General features: G+C 36.0%; 1 protein-coding gene across 6 annotated transcripts in view; it reads right to left on the bottom strand.

Moving 5' to 3' along the window:
• MCU (mitochondrial calcium uniporter) overlaps positions 1 to 24,006 on the bottom strand; it is a 218,225-nt gene that overhangs the window by 7,493 nt on the left and 186,726 nt on the right. For all 6 annotated transcript variants that reach the window (XM_035715229.2, XM_035715233.2, XM_035715232.2 and 3 more), the window contains exons 3-6: positions 16,234 to 16,404; positions 15,011 to 15,115; positions 3,956 to 4,116; positions 1,904 to 2,107 (exon numbers count right to left, since the gene is read on the bottom strand). In XM_035715229.2, the coding sequence (XP_035571122.1) occupies positions 1,904 to 2,107; positions 3,956 to 4,116; positions 15,011 to 15,115; positions 16,234 to 16,404 (641 nt within the window). The remainder of the gene's footprint in view (positions 1 to 1,903; positions 2,108 to 3,955; positions 4,117 to 15,010; positions 15,116 to 16,233; positions 16,405 to 24,006) is intronic.

The raw sequence follows: 24,006 nt of genomic DNA, 5'->3' as shown, positions 1-24,006 counted from the left end.
AAACTGAATGCCTCACCTCATAAGACATTAAGTCTAGTAGAGGGGTGAAGAAATTATATGTGAATAAATATAATGCAAGACAGCACAGGATACGTGAAATGAGAGGCACAATGTGCTACAGGAATTCAGAAGGACCATTCAAAGTTGGCTGTAGTGAACTGGCCAAAGGTTTATGAAAGATAAGCATTAAGAAACCTTGAAATAGGGATCCCTGGGTGGCGCAGTGGTTTTGGTGCCTGCCTTTGGCCCAGGGCGTGATCCCGGAGACCCTGGATCGAATCCCACGTCAGGCTCCCCTGCATGGAGCCTGCTTCTTCCTCTGCCTGTGTCTCTGCCTCTCTCTCTCTCTCTGTGTGACTATCATGAATAAATAAATAAATAACCTTTAAAAAATTAAAAAAAAAAAAAAAGAAACCTTGAAATATAACAGGTAGAGATGAACAGGGAGAACTTTCCCAGCTGACAAAATGATGAGAAGGAATGAAGTGGTAGAAAACTCAGGGCATTTGGGGGAGTTAAGAATATAATTTGATTTGTTTAGAACACATGGTAAGTACACTGTGGGAATTGACACACCTTTGGAGAAGACAGAGAGCAACCAGTTATGAATATCAGGCTAGGGAGTTTGGACTTCAATCAATAGATAAAAAGAACCTATTAAAGGGGTGTGTATATAAGGAACAGGAACAGGGAAGAGAGGAGAGAGAGAAGGAAAGAAAAAAAGACAGACAGACAGCAAAGCCAAGTCCAGAGCTGTGATTAGACATGACTAATCTGGTTGTTTAATTCTGTTTACACAGAGTAATGAGTATGAGCCAGACATGGGACTTGGTGCTGGATACTCTGGGCAAATGATGGCAGGACATGAACAGTTTATCATCTCTCTTTTCTACTAGACAAATTTGAGAGGCCCAGAAAGGTTAAATAACATTCTTGAGCTTTCATTCTCTCACCCAGAAATAGGCCTATGACCAGTGTTCTAACAACAACAGACACAAAATGCCTATGTTCAATAGCAGCCATATAAAAATATAAGAGAAGCCATTCTCAACTTTCTTTTGATACCTAAGAATAGAGAAAAGGTTTCTCATGTATCATCATTCATCACAAATGTTTTTTTATCAAGGGAGGTTGGATCTGTGTTGGCATCACACAGATAAAAATAAGTAATAATAAGTTCTTCATACTTTCTAAAGTGATACAGGGATTTTCAAGCTATTATAAAAATAACACTGGCAACAAAAATTATTTCTAGATACTGATATTTAATAAGTGAGTCTTGCCTCCTAGAGAATAGGACAGGCACATAAAGTGATTAGATACCTAATTTTCACCTATCTTCCAGGAAGTAAAAACAGTAACAAAGAAGCCTACCTATACTCTTAAGATACTTAGAGATAGCATAGAGTTCAGTTTAAATATCTGATCACCAACTTTCCATTCCAAAAATTCAATAAAACCAAAAAGCTTGAGACTACCCCATCCAACTCTCAAATTAACTACATAGTACACAAAAAGCCAGGCCAACTGGCTGAATAAGCTATCCTGTAGCTGATCATTCTTCTCCTTTGCCCTTTTATCCTATAACTTAGTGTGAATTTTTTCCTGAATTTAATGGTTTATATGGCTCATTTTATAATCTGTGAGGTTCATGAAGTCAGTAGCCATGATTTACCTCCCTATCTTTAGCACCTAGAATAGGGGCTAATACACAATTATCATGCAGGTACATGTGCGCGCACGCGCGCGCGCGCGCGTGTGTGTGTGTGTGTATGTGTAGGATAAAAGAGTGAGTACTTAAAGGGAACTGGCCTTAGAAAGAATATGAAAGAAAAGAGAACTACTTTGACAACCAAAACTTCATTAGCATCTCATAAAAAGTTACTTGAAGAGGAATTCTTACCTGGCGTGTCATTACAAAATATGCATACATCGCCATGGCACTTCCGTAAGTGATAAAGTAGGTGACCGGCTCCATGATGTCCCAGGAATATTCCCACCAGGTAAGCCGGGCCAAAATGCCAAACTGTGTGGCCATGTAGGCAAGTCCACCCCATAGCACCAAAGTGGTCCTCTTCTCAGCTTTTCTGCTAATCTCAATTCGTACCTACGGGGCACACATGATCAATCAACCATAAGGCATTTTAACATAGAACAAATTATAAACTTAAACTGTTCTACATTCACTGAAGAAATAGGGCTCATAATCAAGACATATTAGCCTCTATTCTAGTAAATGCAGATTGTCTTTCTAGATAGCATCTGTAGTTTTTACTGAGTATTTTATAGGAGTAACAATTTTCTTAGGATACTTATGTTTTATGTTTCACCTAGAAGTAGATAAAAATATAGTGAAACTATGGGAATAAGTTAGAGTCAACAACTCTTCATCCAACTACACAATTATCTTCTTTGAGGGCGAGATATGAAAACATGCCAGTGTTCTCTTACTGTAGTATACAAGATTTAATCTATCATCATTCTTTTTTTTTTTTTTAAAGATTTTATTTATTTATTCATGAGAGACACATACAGAGAGAGGCAGAGACATAGGCAGAGGGAGAAGCAGGCTCCATGTAGGGAGCCTGACATGGGACTCGATCCGGGGTCTCCAGGATCAGGCCCAGGCTGAAGGCGGCGCTAAACCGCTGGGCCACGGGGCTGCCCTATCATCATTCTTTACTCAAGAGGTCTGCTAGGGGCAGAACAGCACAGTGAGTCAGAGCATGGACTCTGTATTCAGAATACCTGTGCCCAGGCCCCAATCTGTATATCATCCTCAGTGTCATTACAGAGTTGTTCTGAGGACTAAATAATGGAACACAGATAAAATACTTGCACAATTCCTGGCACAGAAGAAGTATTCAATAAAGGATGATAATTATTTTGTTATAGCTGGTACATTAAAAAATGCTTTCCTTATATTCTGAAAATATCAAATTTAAATCTCATTCTCCTTTGTAACAGTGCAAGTTTAATTTATCACATTTCTAATGGTCTTAAATTTAATGAGAACAACCTTGAGATACATGTTCATTATTTTTAAGGAAATGAGAAAAAGCGCAATATTAAGAGTATTTGTTCCCTTTCATAATTTCTGATAGTCTAATTTCTGAAAATGAAAATTTCTGCATCATTAAAAAATGACACACTTACTATAAAAAATCTAGAATTGTAAAAAAGAAAAATAAATCATCATCCTACCACTCCATTACCATTTTGGAATATATTCCTTTTGACATTTTTCCTGTGGTTTACATATACATATATATAAATACGCATAGCTATATGCACAACACATTTAAAAATTATATCATAGGGATCCCTGGGTGGCACAGCGGTTTGGCGCCTGCCTTTGGCCCAGGGCGCGATCCTGGAGACCCGGGATTGAATCCCACATCGAGCTCCTGGTGCATGGAGCCTGCTTCTCCCTCTGCCTGTGTCTCTGCCTCTCTCTCTCTCTCTCTGTGTGACTATCATAAATAAATAAAAAATTTAAAAATCATATCATAGTATACACTAATGTGCACACTGTTTTATAATTTACTTTTCATAAAATAACATGCATATTCTTGTATTAGAGCTATATAATCATTTTTAACAGCTGCATAATATTCCATATAATATTGATCCCTGGCCAAAATCATTATTCACTACACCCACCACTTTTCTCAGTCAGTAATTTTTTCAATTTTTGTTGCAAAGATGGTAAATCTGGTTAAGGGGAGACATTTAGAGCTCGAAATTATATGCCATTATGAAGACTCAAAACTATTCCTTTTAAAGTTTTTTCTTAGCTTTGACTGAAATTTTTTTATAGTTTAGCTCCCAAAACTAAAGGATCAATTTGATTGACACAACTCAATTACCAAAAATGATCGAGGGGGGAGAAAGCAAACATATATGCTTTGGAAAATTACTGTTGAAGAGGAAAGTCTGTGATTTGAATTGGCACCTTTTCCAGGGGAGCCAGTTGTTCTTTGAGATCCTCTAATCTTTCAATAAGCTCCCTTTCCTTGTTTAACTGGTGCTGCTCGATGCACAGTGTAGTATACAGCTGCTGGACAAGTGTCTTTACATCATTCAGTGTTGCTGCATTTTCATGGCTTAAGAGGTCTGAAAAAAAGGGGTTACATTTTTTTAAATGTTTGCCTTAGATGGAGCATTACTATTCCCAAGTCTGTTAGACAATAATAAAAATAAGACAGATTCATTTGCTACAGGGATCCCACCATCAGTTCAACTGAAGGAGAGTGATAGTTGCTTTTTAAGAAAGAGGTATCTACAAATCCTAGAAAGTCAATTCATATTAAGGCAACCTGAAAATTTTGAAGCCAACATATACCTTTATATTCTTAGAAGTCAAAATACTACAAATAAGGTTACAATAGTAATAATCTTCATTAGATAAAAACAAAATTTTAGGCAATACGTTAAAAACTAGCAGAAAGGTTCAGAATGTATCTAATTGTCATGCTTATCAAAATGCTTATCTATAATTTATCTGTGGTCTTGCCATTTTAATTGGTGATATTCCTCCTGTTTAATACCTAAGGAAAAAAATACACAGGATTTCAAATTTGCAAATACAAAAGTATAAATAAAAATACAATTATCCTAAAACTATTAGATTCCATAAACCTTTCCCCTAGCATACCAACTTTAATTTATTCCTGTTGGGAAAAGACACAGGATATAGCTGTTTGGACCTCAATACCATGTTTTAGAGGGCATGAAGTTAAGAACAATGATTTAAAGAGTAAAATATTAAATTCTTTGATTCAATACCCTTTTCTGTGAGTAGCATGTGTTTCCAGAAATCTAAAAATTATGTTTTGAGAATCTAATAAAAAATCTGATCTCAGCTGTCAAAAGAATAAAAACAAAAAACACAAGAAAGAAAACTTTTGTTTTAAAACCTTATTAGCCTTAAATGAGACATTTTGTTACATACAGCATAAGGTCAGCCCTCACCTAAACAAAAATAAGCCATAGTCAGAATTAGTCATGTATTTAAACTTTTTTCAAGGATATCCTTTAGTACAGTTATCACAGAAATGCAATCAATGAAAAATTCAAATAAGGGTAGCAAATTGGATTAGAGAAGAGCTGATAAAGTAAAACAGGATATAGCACCTAGTAGAGCATCTTGCACACTTCAATAAATGTGTGCTGATTTAATGGAAACAGACAAAAGCAAGAACACTTTGAGTTCTAGAAGTCATCCATGTCAACAGGGTCTTCTTTGCACTGAAGTTGTAGCTCACATTTGCATATGGCTTTACACTCTTCAAAGTTACCAGAAGAGGAAGCTACACTCTAGAAGGCAGTAGCTTGTCTGGAATGTCACAGTGAAGTGATAGAGTCCATCCATGTCTCCTAACTCCATGACTGGAACTGAGTTATAATATTTCTACTAGATCAATAACAATATTGCTCCTGAAAGCTTGGTCCCCTATCAAAAATACAACTCCTTAAGTAGTGATCAATTATCCATGGTTAACAAAATCTCTTCATCTATTTTTATATCATGTTATCCTCACAATAAAAGCATGAGTAAATTTGGCAGCCAAAATTTATAAATGAGGAGTCTGAATCCTAGAGATGAGATTAACATATGTTTTTGTATTAGTTACGGATCTAGTCACTACGGAGGGAAAAAAATAATATAGGCAGTGGTTACTCTCTTTCATGAGGTCTAATAATTTTCACAGGAAGTTGCATAGCTAGCAGGGAATGGACAAAAATCTTCAGACTGGTTATCCGATGACTTTCCTATTGTATGCTCTTTCAATTTTAACTTTTTTTTTTTTTAAAGATTTATTTTTTGAGGGGGGCAGGAGAAGGGACAGAAGGAGAGAGAATCTCAAGCTGAGCATGGAGCACAATGCGGGGGGGCTCAATCCCACAACCCCAAATTCATAACCTGAGTCAGATGTTTAACCATCTGAGCCACCCAGGTGCCCCTATTTATTTATTTATTTATTTATTTATTAAAGATTTTATTTTTTAATTCTTATTTATTTATGATAGTCAGAGAGAGAGAGAGAGAGAGAGAGAGAGAGGCAGAGACATAGGCAGAGGGAGAAGCAGGCTCCATGCACTGGGAGCCCGACGTGGGATTCGATCCCGGGTCTCCAGGATCACGCCCTGGGCCAAAGGCAGGCGCCAAACCGCTGCGCCACCCAGGGATCCCCCCATTTTAACTTTCAATACTATAATGCTGTATTTGTGTAGAAGTCCAAGGAAGGAAGGGAGGGAAGGAGGGGGAAGGATAGAGGAGGAAGAAAAGAGGAAAGGAGGCAAGTAAGCAAAACTAAATATCTTTTCTTCTTTTTCCTAATGAAGTATGGACATGTTAATGATCAAATATGTGTAGATAATCATAATCTGAAAATCTATAAAATTGGAAATCAGACTTGGAATTTGTTTTACGAAATATAAGTCTCTATGAGAATACTGTTCATTGAAAATATGTTAGCTTAAAAATATTCGTATTATAGGTTCTACTGTGTAGAACATTTATTTTTTACACCAATCTTGTCTTTTATGGCTTCTGGGTTTTATGTTATAGTTAGAAAGCTCTTTCTCAATCCAAGTTTACAAAAAATATTTCTGTTTTGATTGTATTTCAGTACTTTTAAATTTTTTCTTCTTCAAAATTTAAGTTTTTGATCCATTTACCCTTTGACACAGTCTACCACTTCCAGGTATTTTTCTTACATATACACTCATAGACTTCCTAAATGACACATATTTAAGATTATTTGACACTATAGTAAATACTATAGCAAAGGATTAAGATTACATAAAAGTCCATTAATAAGTTTCTAGATCCTTTCTTGTCTTTCTGTTTTGTGTTTTGCTGTTTTTCTTTAGTGATATATTTGGATTTTTTTTCTTTTTGAAGTGTTTCTAATCTAGTTTATTGCACTCCTCATGTCTGATTCCTTTTCAATTTTTATTTATTTATTTATTTATGATAGTCACACAGAGAGAGAGAGAGAGAGAGAGAGAGAGAGAGAGAGAGAGGCAGAGGGAGGAGCAGGCTCCATGCCAGGAGCCCGACGTGGGATTCGATCCCCGGTCTCCAGGATCGCGCCCTGGGCCAAAGGCAGGCGCCAAACCGCTGCGCCACCCAGGGATCCCTGATTCCTTTTTAAAACTATTTATTTGAGAGAGAGTGAGGGAGAGGGAGATCATGAGCAGAAGAAGTAGGACAGCAGAGGGAGAGGTAGAAGCAGACTCCCCTGCTGAGCAGGGAGCCCACTGCAGAGCTCTAACCTAGGACCCTGAGATCATGACCGGAGATGAAGGCAGGTGCTTAACCAACTGAGCCACGCAGGCATCCCTGTCTGATTCCCTTTTAACTCTTTTTATCTCTGTGGTAAAGTTCTCAATAATATCTTCCATTCTTTTCTCAAGCTCAGTGAGTAATCTTATGATCACTGCTTTAAATTATCCATCAGATATGTTACTTATATGTTTTGCTTAGATCTCCAGCGGCAGCCTTATCTTGTTTTTGCATTTGGGATAAATTTTTCTGTCTTCTCATTTTGTCTTAGTCTCTGCCTGCCTCTGTGTGTTACAAAAGTCAGTTATGTCTTTTTCTCCATCTACAATGTAGCCTCTTCCCTCCCCTCAACTTTTTTTAAAGATTTTATTTATTTATTTGAGAGTGAGAGACAGAGAGAGCAAGCATGAACAGGGGTAGAGACAGAGGGAGAGGGAGAAGAGGACTCTCCCTCTGAGAGAGGAGTCTGATGTGGGGCTCCATCCCAGGGCCCTAGGATTATGTCCTGAATCAAAGACAGATGTTTAACCAACTGAGATATCCAGATGCCCTACTGTTCTCTCTAGTTGTGGAGTTTGTTCTGTCAGTCTTTATTTTTTTTTTCTGTTTTATTTTTTTTTTTCTGTCAGTCTTTAGATTGATTTCTGAGATATTTAGGAGGATTTGATAGGCATCTAGTTGTATTTGAGGGAGATGAGCCTAGGGTTCTCCTACTCCACCATCACCTTCCTCAGAACCCACTCTTACTTTTTTAGCTTCATTTACAATTGTACAAGGTTGACTCAGTCCTATAACAATTATTTTATTCCACAATAATTATGTGGTTCTGCTTCCCCAGTTGAACCTTGACTGATACAAATACTATGTATGTATATATGTATGATATTATTTGCATACAAAGGGGGGGGAATTTATGCATTTATATTTTCTTAAATGCATCAACAATGTCTGTCAGAAAACATAAGAAACTAAAAACAGTGCTTCCTGGTACAGAAGCAGCAAAAGGTGGATGTGGAACAAGGAAAAGAAGACTTTTTCCCATATATACTTTGATTTTGGGAGTTGAACTTTGTGAATGCACTATCTATTCTAAACAAATAAAAAAACTTAATGTGTAATCAGATACTTTCTAACAGCAATGGAAAAAACCATGAAATGATCATTTATAGATGAATCTCACAGATATCCAATTATTAAAGCCCCAGTAAACTCAAGAGAATTGGCTTTATTTTGTTAGATTTTTCTTGTCAGGAAGAACATGGTTCCAAGGTATTATCATGGTGGAAGAAAACATCAACCTCAAACCCTTTGACCTAGAAAAATATGCCCACATATTTGGAGATGAAATTATGAGAGAAGATAAATCTGCTAATGGCTTAACAACAACACTTTTGGATGATCTGTGTATGCTTTACTACAAATGCAATTAGAAATTTTTAATGTTTTTGCACTTAACATCAGTGCCAGGAAATTAAGGTACAGAAAGACAAAGAGATGTGTTAACATAATGGGTATTAAAAGTCTTAGTTACTAGAATGGTTTGAGAAGGACTTTGGTTGAGTCTCTGATAAAGTACTTATTGTTTTTATTTGGTTTGCATGTTCAACCGTTTCTCTCAAGTCATTTACATCATTAAGAGAGAAGCAAGGTTTCCAGTAGCCTCTGGATGGATAAATGAGGAAAAGGGCTTAGTGGTACCAATCAAAGTGATTCTCCTTAGCACAATAACTTTCAACAACCAGTGATTTAAATTATATTCTCTTCCTCCCCAATATTAAGTCGAAGGCAGTTAATTATTATTTCAACATGGACTGAGATAAAAGACCTTTTAAAGTACTCTCTTTCCATAGGCCTTCCTCTATTTTATATTTAGATTAGGTTTAAAATAATCTAATTGCTAAAACAGTTACTCTTCTAATCCTGTGGGCAGAGGGCAATCCAGCCATAGCTATGGTAATCAAAAGAATGCAATGATGCTTCCAGCTAGACTTAGTGCTATGACCTGGTCCCTTGGTTTCATTTCAGGTTTTTTCTGCCTCTTTCCATTCAATTTTGAGGTTAGGTACAAGGGTTGTTAACACTTAAGTATCTGTAATACTTACAGACTGTCAATCCCACATAAAGGTTAAATAGGCCTTTATTAGATCCTCTATCAATACGTCCTTTATCCTCAGTGCCTGATGGAAGTGTGTAAAGTTCAGGTTTTCTAGTACACAACATACAGCATTTTTAGTTCTAAAGTGCCACACATCACAGGGAAAAGAAAAATAGGAGAGAAGTGAAAGTTGAGAGGGGGGCAGTGAGTAGAAAAAACTATTTCAAAACTTAAAAAACTGTCCTGGAAAAGTTCCCCTTCATTAATTCTTTTATTAGATTTGTTCCATCTGCTCCGTGGGTATATATAATCCTAGTGTTCCTCCTCATCATTTGATCCCTGAGCCTTAGTACTTTCAATTGCTTTTCTGTTTAGCCTTTTCACTATAAAAGAGTTCTAATGTGGGGAAGAGGAATATGCCTACTCATCTGCATGACTGCCAACCTTCTTAAATACAGAAATTCAAACAGCTCTCTTGATGCAGCTGAAAAAGACTGGTAACTTAGATGCCAGCAGTATCTTCCTCATACAGGGAGAGGAAGATAATATGATAGAAACAAAATTAAAATCTGTTTTATGTATCATCAAAAGAAAATGGTTTTCTTTACTATGTTTTTAAAAGATCTTTATAAAAAATTTTAATTCCAATATAGTTAACATACAGTGTTAGTTTCAGGTGAACCTCAGGTGAACCATATAGTGATTCTTATAACAATATAGTAACACTTCCATACAACACCTGGTGTTCATCACAACAAGTACAGTCCTTAATCCCCATGACCTGTATCATCCATCTTCCCATTCTCCTTACCTCTGGTAACCATCAGCTTGTTCTCTTTAGTTAAGAGTCTGTTTCTTAATTTGTCTTTTTACTTTGTTCATTTGTTTTTTCTTAAATTCCACATGAGTGAAATCATATGGTATTTGTCTTTCTCTATTTCATTTAGCATTATACTCTCTAGCTCTATCTATGTCATTGTAAAAGGCAGGATTTCATTTTCTTCTATGGCTGAATGGTATTCCATTGTGTGTGCATATATATGTACACACACATACATACATACCATATCTTCTTTACCCATTCATCTACGTGGACACTGGGGCTGGTTCCATAATATGGCTACTGTAAATAATGCTGCTATAAACACAGGGGCGCATGTATCCCTTTGAATTAGTGTTTTTGTATTTTTAGGGTAAATACCCGATAGTGTGATTACTGGATCGTAGAGTACTTCTATTTTTTTTTTTTAAGATTTTTATTTATTTATTCATGAGAGACGGGGAGAGAGAGATAGAGATAGAGAGAGACAGAGAGAGAGAGACAGAGAGAGGCAGAGACACCGGCAGAGGGAGAAGCAGGCTCCATGCAGGGAGCCCGACATGGGACTCGATCCTGGGTCTCCAGGATCATGCCCTGGGTGGATGGCAGGTGCTAAACCGCTGAGCCACTGGGGCTGCCCCGAGTACTTCTGTTTTTAATTATTCAACTATTTTTTTTTAATTTTTATTTTATTTTATTTTATGATAGTCAGAGAGAGAGAGAGAGAGAGAGAGATTGAGAGAGAGGCAGAGACACAGGCAGAGGGAGAAGCAGGCTCCATGCACCGGGAGCCTGACGTGGGATTTGATCCCGGGTCTCCAGGATCGCGCCCTGGGCCAAAGGCAGGCGCTAAACCGCTGCGCCACCCAGGGATCCCCAATTATTCAACTATTTTAACTATTTTTAACTGCCTGTACCAGTTTCCTTTCTCTCTACATTCTCACCAACACTTGTTGTTTCTTACATTTTTGAGTTTTACGATGGTTTCTTTTTTTTATTATTATTATTTTCTTAAGATTTTATTTATTTATTCATGAGAGACACAGAGAGGCAGAGATACAGGCAGAGGGAGAAGCAGGCTCCATGCAGGGAGCCTGACGTGGGATTTGACCCCGGGTTCCCAGGATCACATTCCGGGCTGAAGGCAGCGCTAAACCGCTAAGCCACCAGGGCTGCCCGATTTTTACTATGTTTTAAAAGTTTGGGGAAAAGTGTTTACGGACTTGAAACAGTATTATTTAAGCTCCTGTGAGAAATGGTATCTAATGGCATAATCTCTCATTGTCTAATAACAGAGATAAGAGAACTATGATGTGTGAAAATGCTTTAAATGCTGAAAAGATATTTTAGGAGTGCTTGGGTGGCTCAGCTGAGTTGAGTTGGGTTGAGTGTTGGACTTTTCGTTTCAGTTCAGGTCATGATCTCATGGGTTGTGAGATCAAGCCCTGTGAAGGGCTCTGTTCTCAGCAGGGGGTCAGCTTGAGATTCTCTCTCTGCCCTTCCCCCGACTCATATGCTCTATGTAGAATAAACAAATTAATCCTTAAAAAGAAGATATTTTAAAAATTCTACACCAGTGTCATTGAGCTTACCAAATTTCACATTTCAATTTCTAGTTATTCCATGAATTACAAACTTTTAACCTTTGCAAACTTCATATTCCTTTTTTAAAAGATTTTATTTTTAAGTAATCTCTACACCCAATGTGGGGCTCAAACTCCTAACCCCAAGATCAAGAGTTGCATGCTGCACCAAATGAGTGGCCAGGTGCCCCACAAACTTCATATCCTAACTGTCTTTTGGGGAAGCTAAGTAGTATTCTACAATTCTGAGATGTAGATAAAGCAAAGAGTTGTTAGAGTACCAAACTGATTACCAGAGAATCAAATATATCTCCCCCTTTCAGTTTCTACCTTTACTTTTTATTATTCAGCTCAGGAATAACCCTATTTAAAAACCTAAAACATTCATTTTTTACTCTGAAAATAAAGAATTTAGACAGGCTGTTTAGAATTAGTCATTGATTAAAAGCCTCTCTCTTTTTTTTTTTTTTAAAGATTTTATTTATTTTATTAGAGACAGAGACAGACAGACAGACAGGCAGGCAGAGGGAGAAGCAGGCTCCATAGAGGGAGCCTGACATAGGACTTGATAAACTGCTAAGCCACCGGGGCTGCCCAAAAGCCTCTCATTTTTGACAACATAATATATGGAAGCTTACTGTCTTGCTTATTATACCTAATGTAAGGATATATTAATCAACTTTTAAATTTTTACTAACAGGGTCACCTGGGTAGCCTCAGTGGTTGAGCATCTGCCTTTGGCTCAGGTTGTGATCCTGGGGTCTTGGGATTGAGACCCACATCAGGCTCCCCATTGGGAGCCTGCTTCTCCCTCTGCCTATGTGTCTGCCTCTCTCTGTCTTTCATGAATAAATAAATAAAATCTTAAATAAAATAAAATTTTACTAATAGAAAATCTAAATAGAATGTGAACTTTCAGGATAATTCATATACACACACAAAATATTCCTAAGTATAATGCCCTCAAGGTTTACCCAGGTTGTTAGAAATAGCAGGTTTCCTTCTTTTTCACAGCTGAATAATATTCCATTATATGTATATACCATACCACAACTCCTTTATCCATTCATCTGCAGACAGACAATTAAGTTGTTTCCATATCTTCACTACTATGAATAATGCTTCAGTGAATATGGGAGTGCAAGAATCTCTCTGAGATCCTGATTTCATTTTCATTGATATATATCCAAAAGTGGGATTGGTGGATCGTATGGTATTATGGTATGACTGCAAACGGTGCCAAACTTCCCATTGTAAAACGAGTAAGTTTGGCGGATCTGTTGTACAGCATGGTGACTATAGTTAACAATATTGTATTGTATACTTGAAATTTGCTGAGAAAGTAGACCTTAAGTGTTACTACAAACACACACACACACACAGACACACACACAGATAATTATGTGAGGTGATGGAGATGTTAATTAAGCCTACTGTGGTAATCATTTTGTAATATTAAAGTCTATCAATCATCACATTGTACACCTTAAACTTCACAATGTTATATATCAATTATATGTCAATAAAGCTGGAAAAGAAAGAGCATTTTTAAAGAACAACAACAATAAAGTGAGTAAACTAAGGCCTGTACTTTTGTTATTTTAAAGAGAGCTTCTAGTTCAAAAATCAGGGAATAAAGAAGAAAAACGTATTAGCATAGCTGGTATATAGCTAACAATCGCTGGTCTACATTATTCAGTTATTCCAACATGATAAAGTCTGGTTCAGTAATGTCTTACTATTTCAAGGACACTTTTCCATTCTTGCCGTATTCACTACACTTTTTCTAAGCTAGTCAACTAGCTCACACACAGAAGAGAATCTGGCTTCTGAACAACCAAAATGCTACCACCTTAACTCACTTACTTCACTCATTTTAGTATATGTGCTGCCGAAGCGAGCACTACTTACTTCACTCAATACAGAATGACCACCTGAGACAATGAGGGACACAAAATCACAGCACCTTCTGTCTGAGCATTAACAAAGAAGAGGAATAAGAAGAGTTCACAGAACAGATTATTCACTTCTAGTTGGCTGGGAGTCAGAGCAAAAAGAATAGAAAAAATAGGATCATTAAAGCCTTCGTGGAAAAGCTGACCTTGACAATTTTGACATGAGGAATAGGAGGTTAGGAAGACAGAGAAAAGGCACCTTAGAGAAAGGTGAGCAAGTACTGGGATAGCAAAGAATGTCACAGTTCAGAAAAGAGCAAAAGAATAGAGGGTGGAGGTAAAGGAGGCAGCATGTAAGGGGGAAGGAGGAAAACCTTTAAAGTAGATGTGGATCAGATTTTGGAGGCAGTCAATGTTTAGGCTTTCAGGGAGAATATTCTCTATATTAGACACAATTCTCAAAAGCAGAATTGAAAAGAAGGGATATCCTAGGAGACTATAATGGAAGTGGCATTAACAATAGCAGTAAGCGACAATAAAGATCAATGGCAGAGAGAGAAAAATGACCAAAAAAGATCCAAATTGAAGGCTACTTTAAGAGAGCTTTCTAGCATCAGTACTGTGCACAGACATTTTAGAGTCTGGGATAAAAAGAAAAATCAATATACAATTGCCTTCATGTAAATTTTGGTATTTTGTTCATCACAGGTGTTTTGCATTAACTTTGGTTTTAAAAAAATAGTTCCTTAAAATTTTATCTTGATTACTGAGGTAATCAAAATTTTTTTTGAGGGGGCACCCTCTTAAAATTTGCACCTGAGGTAAATACCACGCTTTTTATATAAAATCATATATATTATACATCAGAAGTTCCTAAGGACTATTATTTTATACTGACTTTCACACTACTGATCTTGAGCCATCAGGAAAAAAAAAAAAGATTAATTCCTGTTACAAATGTTTAAGAGGACAAGAAGTCCATAATTTACTTTAAAAAGATTCCCCCTACAATTTTATTAGAAGAATATGACTTTTACCTTGTAAAAGGTAAAATGGAGGGAAGGAGCTCATTTAGAATATTAATGTATGTGAATGCATGATAATATCCCATAATAAAGCATTCTGGTACCTAAGTTTTAGTCAGTGTACTAACCAGGTACTCAAGTATGAGGTACTCAATGAGTTTTCAACGAAAAGAGTCTATCTGGACCTAAGACTTTCAGTTTTGTTGATTATTTACTTGTCAAGGTTATCCATGAAAAAACAAAGTTCTTTCCAAAAGCCCTTCCACATTTGTCTGACCTTATCAAGATTACTTTTTACCTCTCTTTGGTGGTCGTACATGATATGTTAAGTCATTAATGACCAGCTTAAAGTCATCAAGGAGTAGGAGGTCTATCCCTGTTGAGGCAGCAACTCGAACACCATCTGTGAAAAATTTAAATGTAAAAATTTAAACTTGTCATATGTCCATAATTATTCGAGAATGATCAGGAAAAAGCAATCCTTAAAATAGATTTTAAAAATTATATCTTCTCTTTTAAATTCCAGTTTACTTTTGCCTCATTCCCAAGTACAATGCTAAACAAAGCTTTTATTATCTGAGGTTTTTTGCTTTTATGGCCTCAAGTCCATGAAGATTTAACAATATACTTTTCTAACAGAACTTCATGAATAAGTAAAACAATTACATAGATATATAGATGTTAACTGGAAATATAGGGTCACTGGGAGAGCGGCATGGATGTCATATATCTATGATGGAAGTTGGTTGAAAAAAAGAATGCTTTCTATGTATGGTACTTCTCAGTATAATTACTGATTAGTTGCAAATAATTTAATAGGGACAGATGTTAGGGTCAGCAAAATACACCATACTGGTATACTAATTATATTACTAGATAAGATGAGAATTAAGTATACTTAAACTATATGAAGTATAGAATGTAATAAATTGATAACTGATAAATCCAAGGGTAAATAGGTACTTCCTATGCAGTCTTTTATGTTTTCAGTAGGTTTAAGATTTTTTGAAGAATGGGAAAAAAAGGTAAGGCACTCAAATAAATAGGACAGATGTCAAATCAAATGGGAATTTTTCAGTGCCTTATTTTACATTCTTTTCCAAACACATATGTCTTTACTTTGAAAACTTTCATGTGAAAGGCAGAAGATCTAAAAAGAAGTCCTAGTATTTCTATCTCCAGAGATGAGATCTCAACTACTAGAAAAATTTATTTTATACCTAGGATAATAATAAAAGGTTCAAGAACATAAAATGTCATTGCTTATCTTTGCCTGTGGCATTATATGTGAGGTGCTTCTGAATGAGACTTCTGTGTATATACAGTTCTAAAATTGAACAATTATATTTTGAGAACTGCAAGAGAAATAACTGTCTCTCTTGACATTTGCTCAGCAAAAAATATGTGTTCTAAAGTTAAGAGTGTGGGATTCTTTAGTAGCAGTGTGTGTGTGTGTGCACGCAGAAGTGGTCTGGGGTGAAATGAGGGTTGGGTGGGAATTAATAATGAATGTGACCGTACCTGGTGAATAGATTGCAACTCTGTCAATTCCTCGATCCTCTTCTTGAAGTTGTCGTAAAAACACACCAACCGAGTCTGAGATAGGTTTAAGTGTGAACTGGCAGCGTTCACGCCGGGATGGCAGCCTCACAGATATCACAGGTAACCCATTTTGATACACCACTGTCACATCTGAATGAAAAAGACCCGTAATCATATGATAATTAGATTTCATTAGAAGTTAAAGCTACATTATTACTATTCTTATATAGGGTCTATTATTATCAATGTGGTTTAAAATGTTTTCAAAGGTTTAAGAATATGCCCTTCATCTTTTGTTGAAGGTTATTCTGAGAACTGGCTTATGGAAGATCAATCATATGGATCACACAATTCACTTTTCAGGAAAAAAAAAAAAAAAAAAACCAACAAACCAAACCCAAGCAGAGGATTATCTTCTAAGTAGGTCAAGGAGAGACTTTCCCAGGAATCTGAGGTAAAGATTTTGGCATTGGTAAATATAAACCCTAGTTCTATTGAGGAAGATTATTATTTCCAGGGTACTTGATAAATCAGTATTCTCTTAGATGATGTGAATATATTACAACATAACCAAAACAATTCTTTCCATGTTCTCTTGAACATCATCCTCAGGTCAGCTAGAAGCCAAAACTCAACCATTTGGGATTTTCTAACAAAAGTTATTAAGGGAAACATTATCATAAACTATAAAACTGAAAAGATTTTCTACATTACGGCACAGAATTCCTATTTCCTTATCTTTTTCCTCAATAGTCTTGATTTACAAAGCCTTAGTAACTAAAACAAATGTCAAAATAAAATAACTCTTTTGAAATAATTTTCATATGCATTTTTAAAATAATAAATTCTGAAGCAGAATTTTTTACACAAGCAACTAAGATTTAAAGATGATAAGTAGCACTAGCCTGTGAAGGAGAATAGGCTTTAGTGGCAAATCTGGGATGGAATCTTGATTTACTTTGGATATATTACATAACTTCTCTGAGGCCACACTTTCATGGCATATAAGATAGATTTAGTCCTTAACTGACAGAGTTGTTTCAAGGAATAAGTAAATCATTTAAAACACTTAACACACAGGGCACTTGGGTGGCTTAGTCAGTTAAGCATCTGCTTTTGACTCAGGTCATGATCCTGAGGTCCTGGGATAGAGCCAGCCAGATGTCAGGCTCCCTGCTCAGTGGTGAGTCTGCTTCTCCCTTTGCCCCTGCCCCCACTTGTGTTCTCTCTCAATCACTCTTTCAAATAAATAAAATCTTAAAAAAAAATTAAAACAACACACTGCTTGATATATACATGATAATGTTTATTAGCTTTTTAAGAATAAAAAATAAATTCTACAATGCTTCTAAGGACTCATAACCCTCAAAATTGCAGAGTTGAGAGGAAATATATACAGATTAATCTTCTGGAGATTTCAAATGTATCACACTTCCAGTGTTATAATTTTTATTTATAAAATTTATTTAAAAATTTATTAAAAATTATAATTTTTTACATCTTATTTCCTTGCTCATTCTAGTAAATTTATAAGGCCTATAATATATACAATAGCCTCACATTACATTTTTTAAAAAGACTTAATTTATTTGAATCAGAGAGAGAGGATGAGCAGTGGGGAGAGGGGCAGAAGGAGAAGCAGACTCCTCACTGAGTAGGGAGCCCAATGCAGAGCTCAATCCCAGGACCTATGATATCAGGGATCATGACCTCAGCTGAAGACAGACATTTAACTGACTGAGCCACCCAGGTACCCCTCCACTACATTCTTTCAGTACATTTTAAAAGTAACCTTGATCAAGGCATAGTTTGTAAATAACATAAAATACTTTTATTTTAAATAGACATTTGATGAGTTTTGACACAGTAACCAAGACAAAGAACATTTCTATTACTCTCCCAAATTCCCATTTCCTATCCGAGTTAATCCCCAGGCAACCACTGATTTGATTTGTGTCAATGCAGATTGTATTTAGCTTTTTTGGAGTTTTTACATTACTAGAATCATATCATACAGTACAGACTTTGTATCTGACTTTTCTCAATATAATGATTTTGAGATTATTCCGTGTTGTTGCATGCATTAGTAGTTCATTTTTTATTGTCGGTGGTATTTCACTGTATGGATATAGCATGATTTATTCATTTTCCTGATTGATGTTTGGACTGTTTTCAGTCTCTAGCTACTATGAGAAAAGTTTTTATGATTACTCACTTTCAAGTCTTTGTATAGACATATGTTTCTGTGCTATACCCTTTCTTATCCGTTTACTTTTAACCTATTCTTGTCTATATTTAAAATGGGTTTTCTGGGGTATGTGGGTGCACTCTGTAGTTCAACAGAGGGGGTGGCTCAGTTAAGTGTCTGCCTTTGTCACAAGTCATGATCCCCGGGTCCTGGGATTGTGCCCTGCATCAGGCTCCCTGCTCAGTGGGGAGCCGGTTTTTCCCTCTCTTCCCTACTCATTCTTTCTCTCATTATCTTTGTCTCTCTCAAATAAATAAATAAAATCCTAAAAAAGAAAAGGGTTTTCTGCAGAGAGCATATAGTTGAGTCTTGCTATTTTATCTAATCCGACAATCTTAGATAAGTCTCTCAGATAAATAAATAAGTCTCTTCCTAGACTTTTTTATTTATTTATTTATTTTATTTTATTTTATTTTTTTAATTTTTATTTATTTATGATAGGCACACAGTGAGAGAGAGAGGCAGAGACACAGGCAGAGGGAGAAGCAGGCTCCATGCACCGGGAAACTGACGTGGGATTCGATCCCGGGTCTCCAGGATCGCGCCCTGGGCCAAAGGCAGGTGCTAAACCGCTGCGCCACCCAGGGATCCCGACTTTTTTATTTTAGAGAGGAAATAGACTGCACAAATGTGAGGGAGAGAAGAGGGACTGGACGAGAATTTTAAGCTGAGAGTGGAGCCAGAAGCAGGGCCAATCTCAGGATCCTGAAATCATGACCAGAGCTGAAATCAAGAGTTGGACACTTAATCAACTGAGCCACCCAGGTGCCAACCAATCTCAGCCTAATTAAAGTGTGTACATTATTTTCATGTAATACATTATCAGTAGGGTTCTGTATAAATCTACTTGTGTATGTCTTACTTCTTTCTTTATTGACTGACCCACCTGTTCTTTCTTCTACTTTTCCTCTAGTCTTGCTCTCTTTTAGATTAACTATTTTTATGATTACACTTAATCTCTACTATTGGCTCATTAACCATACCTTTTCATATTTTTAGGGGTTTACCTACAGTCAGTGTTAGCAAACTTTTTCTGTAAGGACTAGATATTATTATTTTTTAAAATAGACTTTATTTATTCATGAGAGACACAGAGAGGCAGAGACATAGGCAGAGGAAGAAGCAAGCTCCCCGTGGGGAGCCTGATGTGGGACTTGATCCCAGGACCCTGGGATCACGACATGAGCCAAAGGCAGACGCTCAACAACTGAGCCACCCAGGTAACATTGTAAGGGCTAAGATATTAAAGATTTTATGTCTTGTGGGCCATAAAGATCTCTGTTGAACTACAGAGTGCACTGCAGCAGAAGTATCTGACAGTATATAAACAAATGGGCATAGCTATTACAATAAACTTTATTTACAAAAATAAGCAGTGGCCTGGATTTGACCTATTGGGTTTGCTGAACCTTGCTCAAAGTTTTACAATTTACATCTTTAACTTCTTTCACTTGATCTTCATATAATTTACGACTTTAGGTACAAATGTAGAATAGGTACAATGTAGAATATCTTAGATAAATATGCTTCTATTTCTCTTGCTTTGTACTATTGTTTTCATACATTTTATTTCTGCATGTTACAAACCACACAATCCATTATTTTTACTTTGATAACTAATTACATTTTAAAGAAATTATAAAATGAGGAAAGATATCTTTTTTTCTATAGATCTAAATTTCTATTTAGAATCATTTTCCTTCTGTCTGAAGAGCTTCCTTAAACATTTCTTGTTGGACAGATGTGTTGACAATAAATTCTCCCCAATTTTGATAAGTCTGAAAAAGTTTATTTACCTTCATTTTTTAAGAACATTCTGCAGTGTAAAAAATTCTAGGTGAACAGATTTTTTTCTATTTAGTACTCTAAAGAACTTAAGTCTTCTGGTTTGCATAGTATATGATAAATTCATGTATAGTCTTCCTTATTCCTCTGCTTTATATGTCTTTTTTCCCTATGGCTGCTTTTAATATTTTCTCTTTACCATTGGTTTTCAATAATTTGATTATAATGTTCCTTTCTATGGCTTTATAAGTATTCTAACATGGGAGTTATTAAATTTCTTAGATCTATGAGCTCATAGTTTTCATCAAATTTGAAAAATTTTGGTATTACAGAAGTATTTTTTCTAGCTCTTACTCCTCTCCTTCTCAGATTCCATTTATACTTCTATTAGATGATGTAGTGCTGTCTCACAGGGCACTGAGGCTCTCTTCATGTATTTCAGGTTCTCTCCCCCCTCTCAGATTAATTTTGGATAGTTTTAACTGCCATACACTTCAATGTCACCGATATTTTCTGGAGTGTTTAAATATGTTGTCAGTTCCCTCTACAACTGCTTTTCATCTCAGATATTATTTGTTTCATCTCTAGAAGTTACATCTGTTTATTTTTGTATGTTCTATTTTCTTCATTTTATGCTTATTTTCCTTTTTTCTCCTGAATATAGACATTTATAGTAACTATTTTAAAATCCTTGTCTATTAATTCCATTATCTGTTGTTTCTAGATCTGTTTCTATTGACTAATTTTTCTTTTCTTTTTCCCCCTTCTTCATTTGCCTAGTAATTTTTGATTTGGAGTTAGACATTGTGATTTTACATTAAGTGCTGGATCTTGTTGTATCATTGGTTGCATGCTATTTTGATCCTTTCAGGTCCTTTAGAAAGTTTCTTAGGACAGATCTAGAGATTACTTTGTTATAGGGCCAAATTTGGCCCCACTTCTAAGATTCAATGCACACTGAACATTCATATATTCAGTGATACCTCTTCTCTGGCTGGAGGGAAGTCTAATGATTTCTGGCCCTGTATGAGTACTAAGAATTATCCATTTTACAATTTCTGGTAATTGATATTGGAAGTTATTCTAGCCTGGTCTTGTGGTTTAGAATTTAGCCAAAATTTCAGGCTGTGAGCTGAGGCAATATAAGGTCAATCCCATTTGCTCTTCTTCTCTCAGAGGTCACAATCTTGTCCTTATTGTCCAATGTCTAAACAAATTTGTTTTACATATTTTGTCTGGTGGTCTTGTTGTTAACAGTAGGGCAGCAATTCCCATAGTAGTTAATCCTCTGTGGATACATGATTTGAATTTTTACATAAAAATTTAAAAGACAGAATCTCTATTTCTTTAATTCTTCCAAACGGGTAGTTTATATTTCTTTAGGAAGAAGAGGCCAAAGATAATAATATGAACTTTATAATACGTACTATCTAAAGTTTTCAATGTCTAAAGATATCTGGAAATTGTCAGTTCCTTTGTCATTGCTAAAAGAATCCTTAGCAATCCAGTGTTTCCTTAAAGTCAGAGCCATTAATATGAATATCCTCACTTCTAAAGGCAGTGATGATGATGGCATCATAAAACTGGGTGACTTATTTATTTCTGTGCCCCACCCCCTTATCTTCTTTCTATATGTGAAAAAAACTATTCTGTCACAGATTTCAAGAAGTAGACAGAGGTGAATATATTATTATTATTTTTAAGTATTTTATTTTATTTTTTTCAAGGGGGGGCAGAGACACAGGCAGAGAGAGAAGCAGGCTCCATGCAGGGAGCCCGACATGGGACTTGATCCAGGGTCTCCAGGATCAGGCCCTGGGCTGAAGGCGGCCCTAAACCGCTGAGCCACCAGGGCTGCCCTGACAGAGGTGAATTTAAATAAAAGATGGGAATCTTAAACACAAAAGCATGGAAGATTTCACTAAAGCTTCAGTTTTGCAGGTGAAGTGCTTAGGGGTTACTGTTTTAAAAATAACTGAGATGAAGTCAACAGAGAAAATTAAGGACCTTTCTCAGCCACTTTTTTTACACTAAAGATCATGAAGCCTTTCAAAGGAGTGAAACATGAAAGCTTTGAGAAACTGCATGGAATAACACAATTCAGGACTGACAAACCTTCATTATAATACTGTTTTTGAAATAAATCCTAAGCCTCCTTCATTCCCACAAGTGCACTAGATTGTAATGTAAATGTTAGATTTCTTGGTTTGCAACCAAAGAACAATTACCCAAGCTCCTCAAGTTTAACAATATGTAAAATAGCAGCTGCTGGTTGTAGCAAAGTCACAATGGGTATTTACAAGCTACTGACAATTGTCAGCTCCTATTCTCTAGAGACAAAAATTCTTTTTAAGTGCAAATTGCACCAGGTAGTTCTTCCCTGGGGATTATTTTTAATCTTTTGCTTTGATTTCCATTTCAATAATATAAGAAAATAACCTAAGTATGTTCTGAGGTAGTCTGCCTCAAAGAAATCCAGAAGTTATGGGTCAACCAATATGAATATTGAGTAGGAGAATATGACAATGGATTTACGCATAAAAACAAAAAGGCAAGGGGTTTTCCAGACTAAGAGAAGTGCAAGGACAATAGACATTTGGGGTTGAAGAAGGACTACATTAAAAAAAAAAGGCTTTAGGGCATCAGGTACAGAAAAAGTTGTAATGTAGAAATGCTTATTTTTTAGCCAATTGTTAAGTAGGAATGTTAAGTTCATTTAGGAAACTTCTTTGATGTCCAAAACCATGGGTAAAGTCCTTCAAAATAGATCATCTCATGTATGAACATGACTGTATGTATCTTAAGGACTTACGAAAGGGAACTGGTACAATAAGGAAGCACATATAGGGTGTTTTTTGCAAAGCTACTTAGAGGTGAACCTATATGATATATGATTCCAGTGGTTTAATATCTTGTCTGTTTCTTTTCTTCTTTCTGCATTACTATGCATAAAAAATGTGAACTATAAGCAGAGACTTTTAGTGTTGGAAGAGACAGAGAAATCTTATAGACTTTGTCCTTCTTTTGCAGCTAAGAACAATAAAGTCCATTATGGTTAAATGATATTTTTAAGGTTCAACCCAATGCAAAGTGGCTTTGGATCTCATCCAAAAATGACTAACAAGTCATTATCTTCCAGGTCATATGGGATTTAAGTTGCTAAATTCAGTGGTAATGTTAGCCCTTAACTTGCTTGTTTTAGGAATATCTAATATGTCCACCTACTCCTTCACTTTATAAAAAGTTTTCCTTTTGGCTTCTGTGATTTCATACTCTCCTGGTTGTTTTGTATCTTTCTGTCTACACTTTCTCATTTCCTTCATAGGTTCTTCTTCCCCTATTCATCCCTTTTGAAAGTTTCTCAGTGCTTTGCCCCCAGTCTTTGTGCTTCTCAATTCATACACTCTCTAGGCAATCTCATGTCCTTTCATATTGTCAGGTACCATCTAAATGCTGCTGATGTCCCAAATCTATATTCAAGTCTCTGCTAAGTTTCCTATATACATACCTCAAACTCAAAAAATCCTAAAATTTAATAATCTTCCCCAAACCACTACCACTCATCTCTGACAATTCTCATCTCAGTCAATAACACCACCATTATTTAACAACTGCCCAATTCAGAAAATTGTCTGATATCCCTGACTACTCTAAGAACCAGAACATGATATTCTTCCTATCTAATCAGTCACCATGGCCTTTCATTCTATTTCCTAAAC

Source organism: Canis lupus, chromosome 4, assembly GCF_003254725.2.
Source record: "Canis lupus dingo isolate Sandy chromosome 4, ASM325472v2, whole genome shotgun sequence".
NCBI lineage: Eukaryota > Metazoa > Chordata > Mammalia > Carnivora > Canidae > Canis > Canis lupus.
The sequence above is the reverse complement of the archived record's forward strand: the minus strand, read 5'-3'. Positions and strand labels throughout refer to the sequence as shown.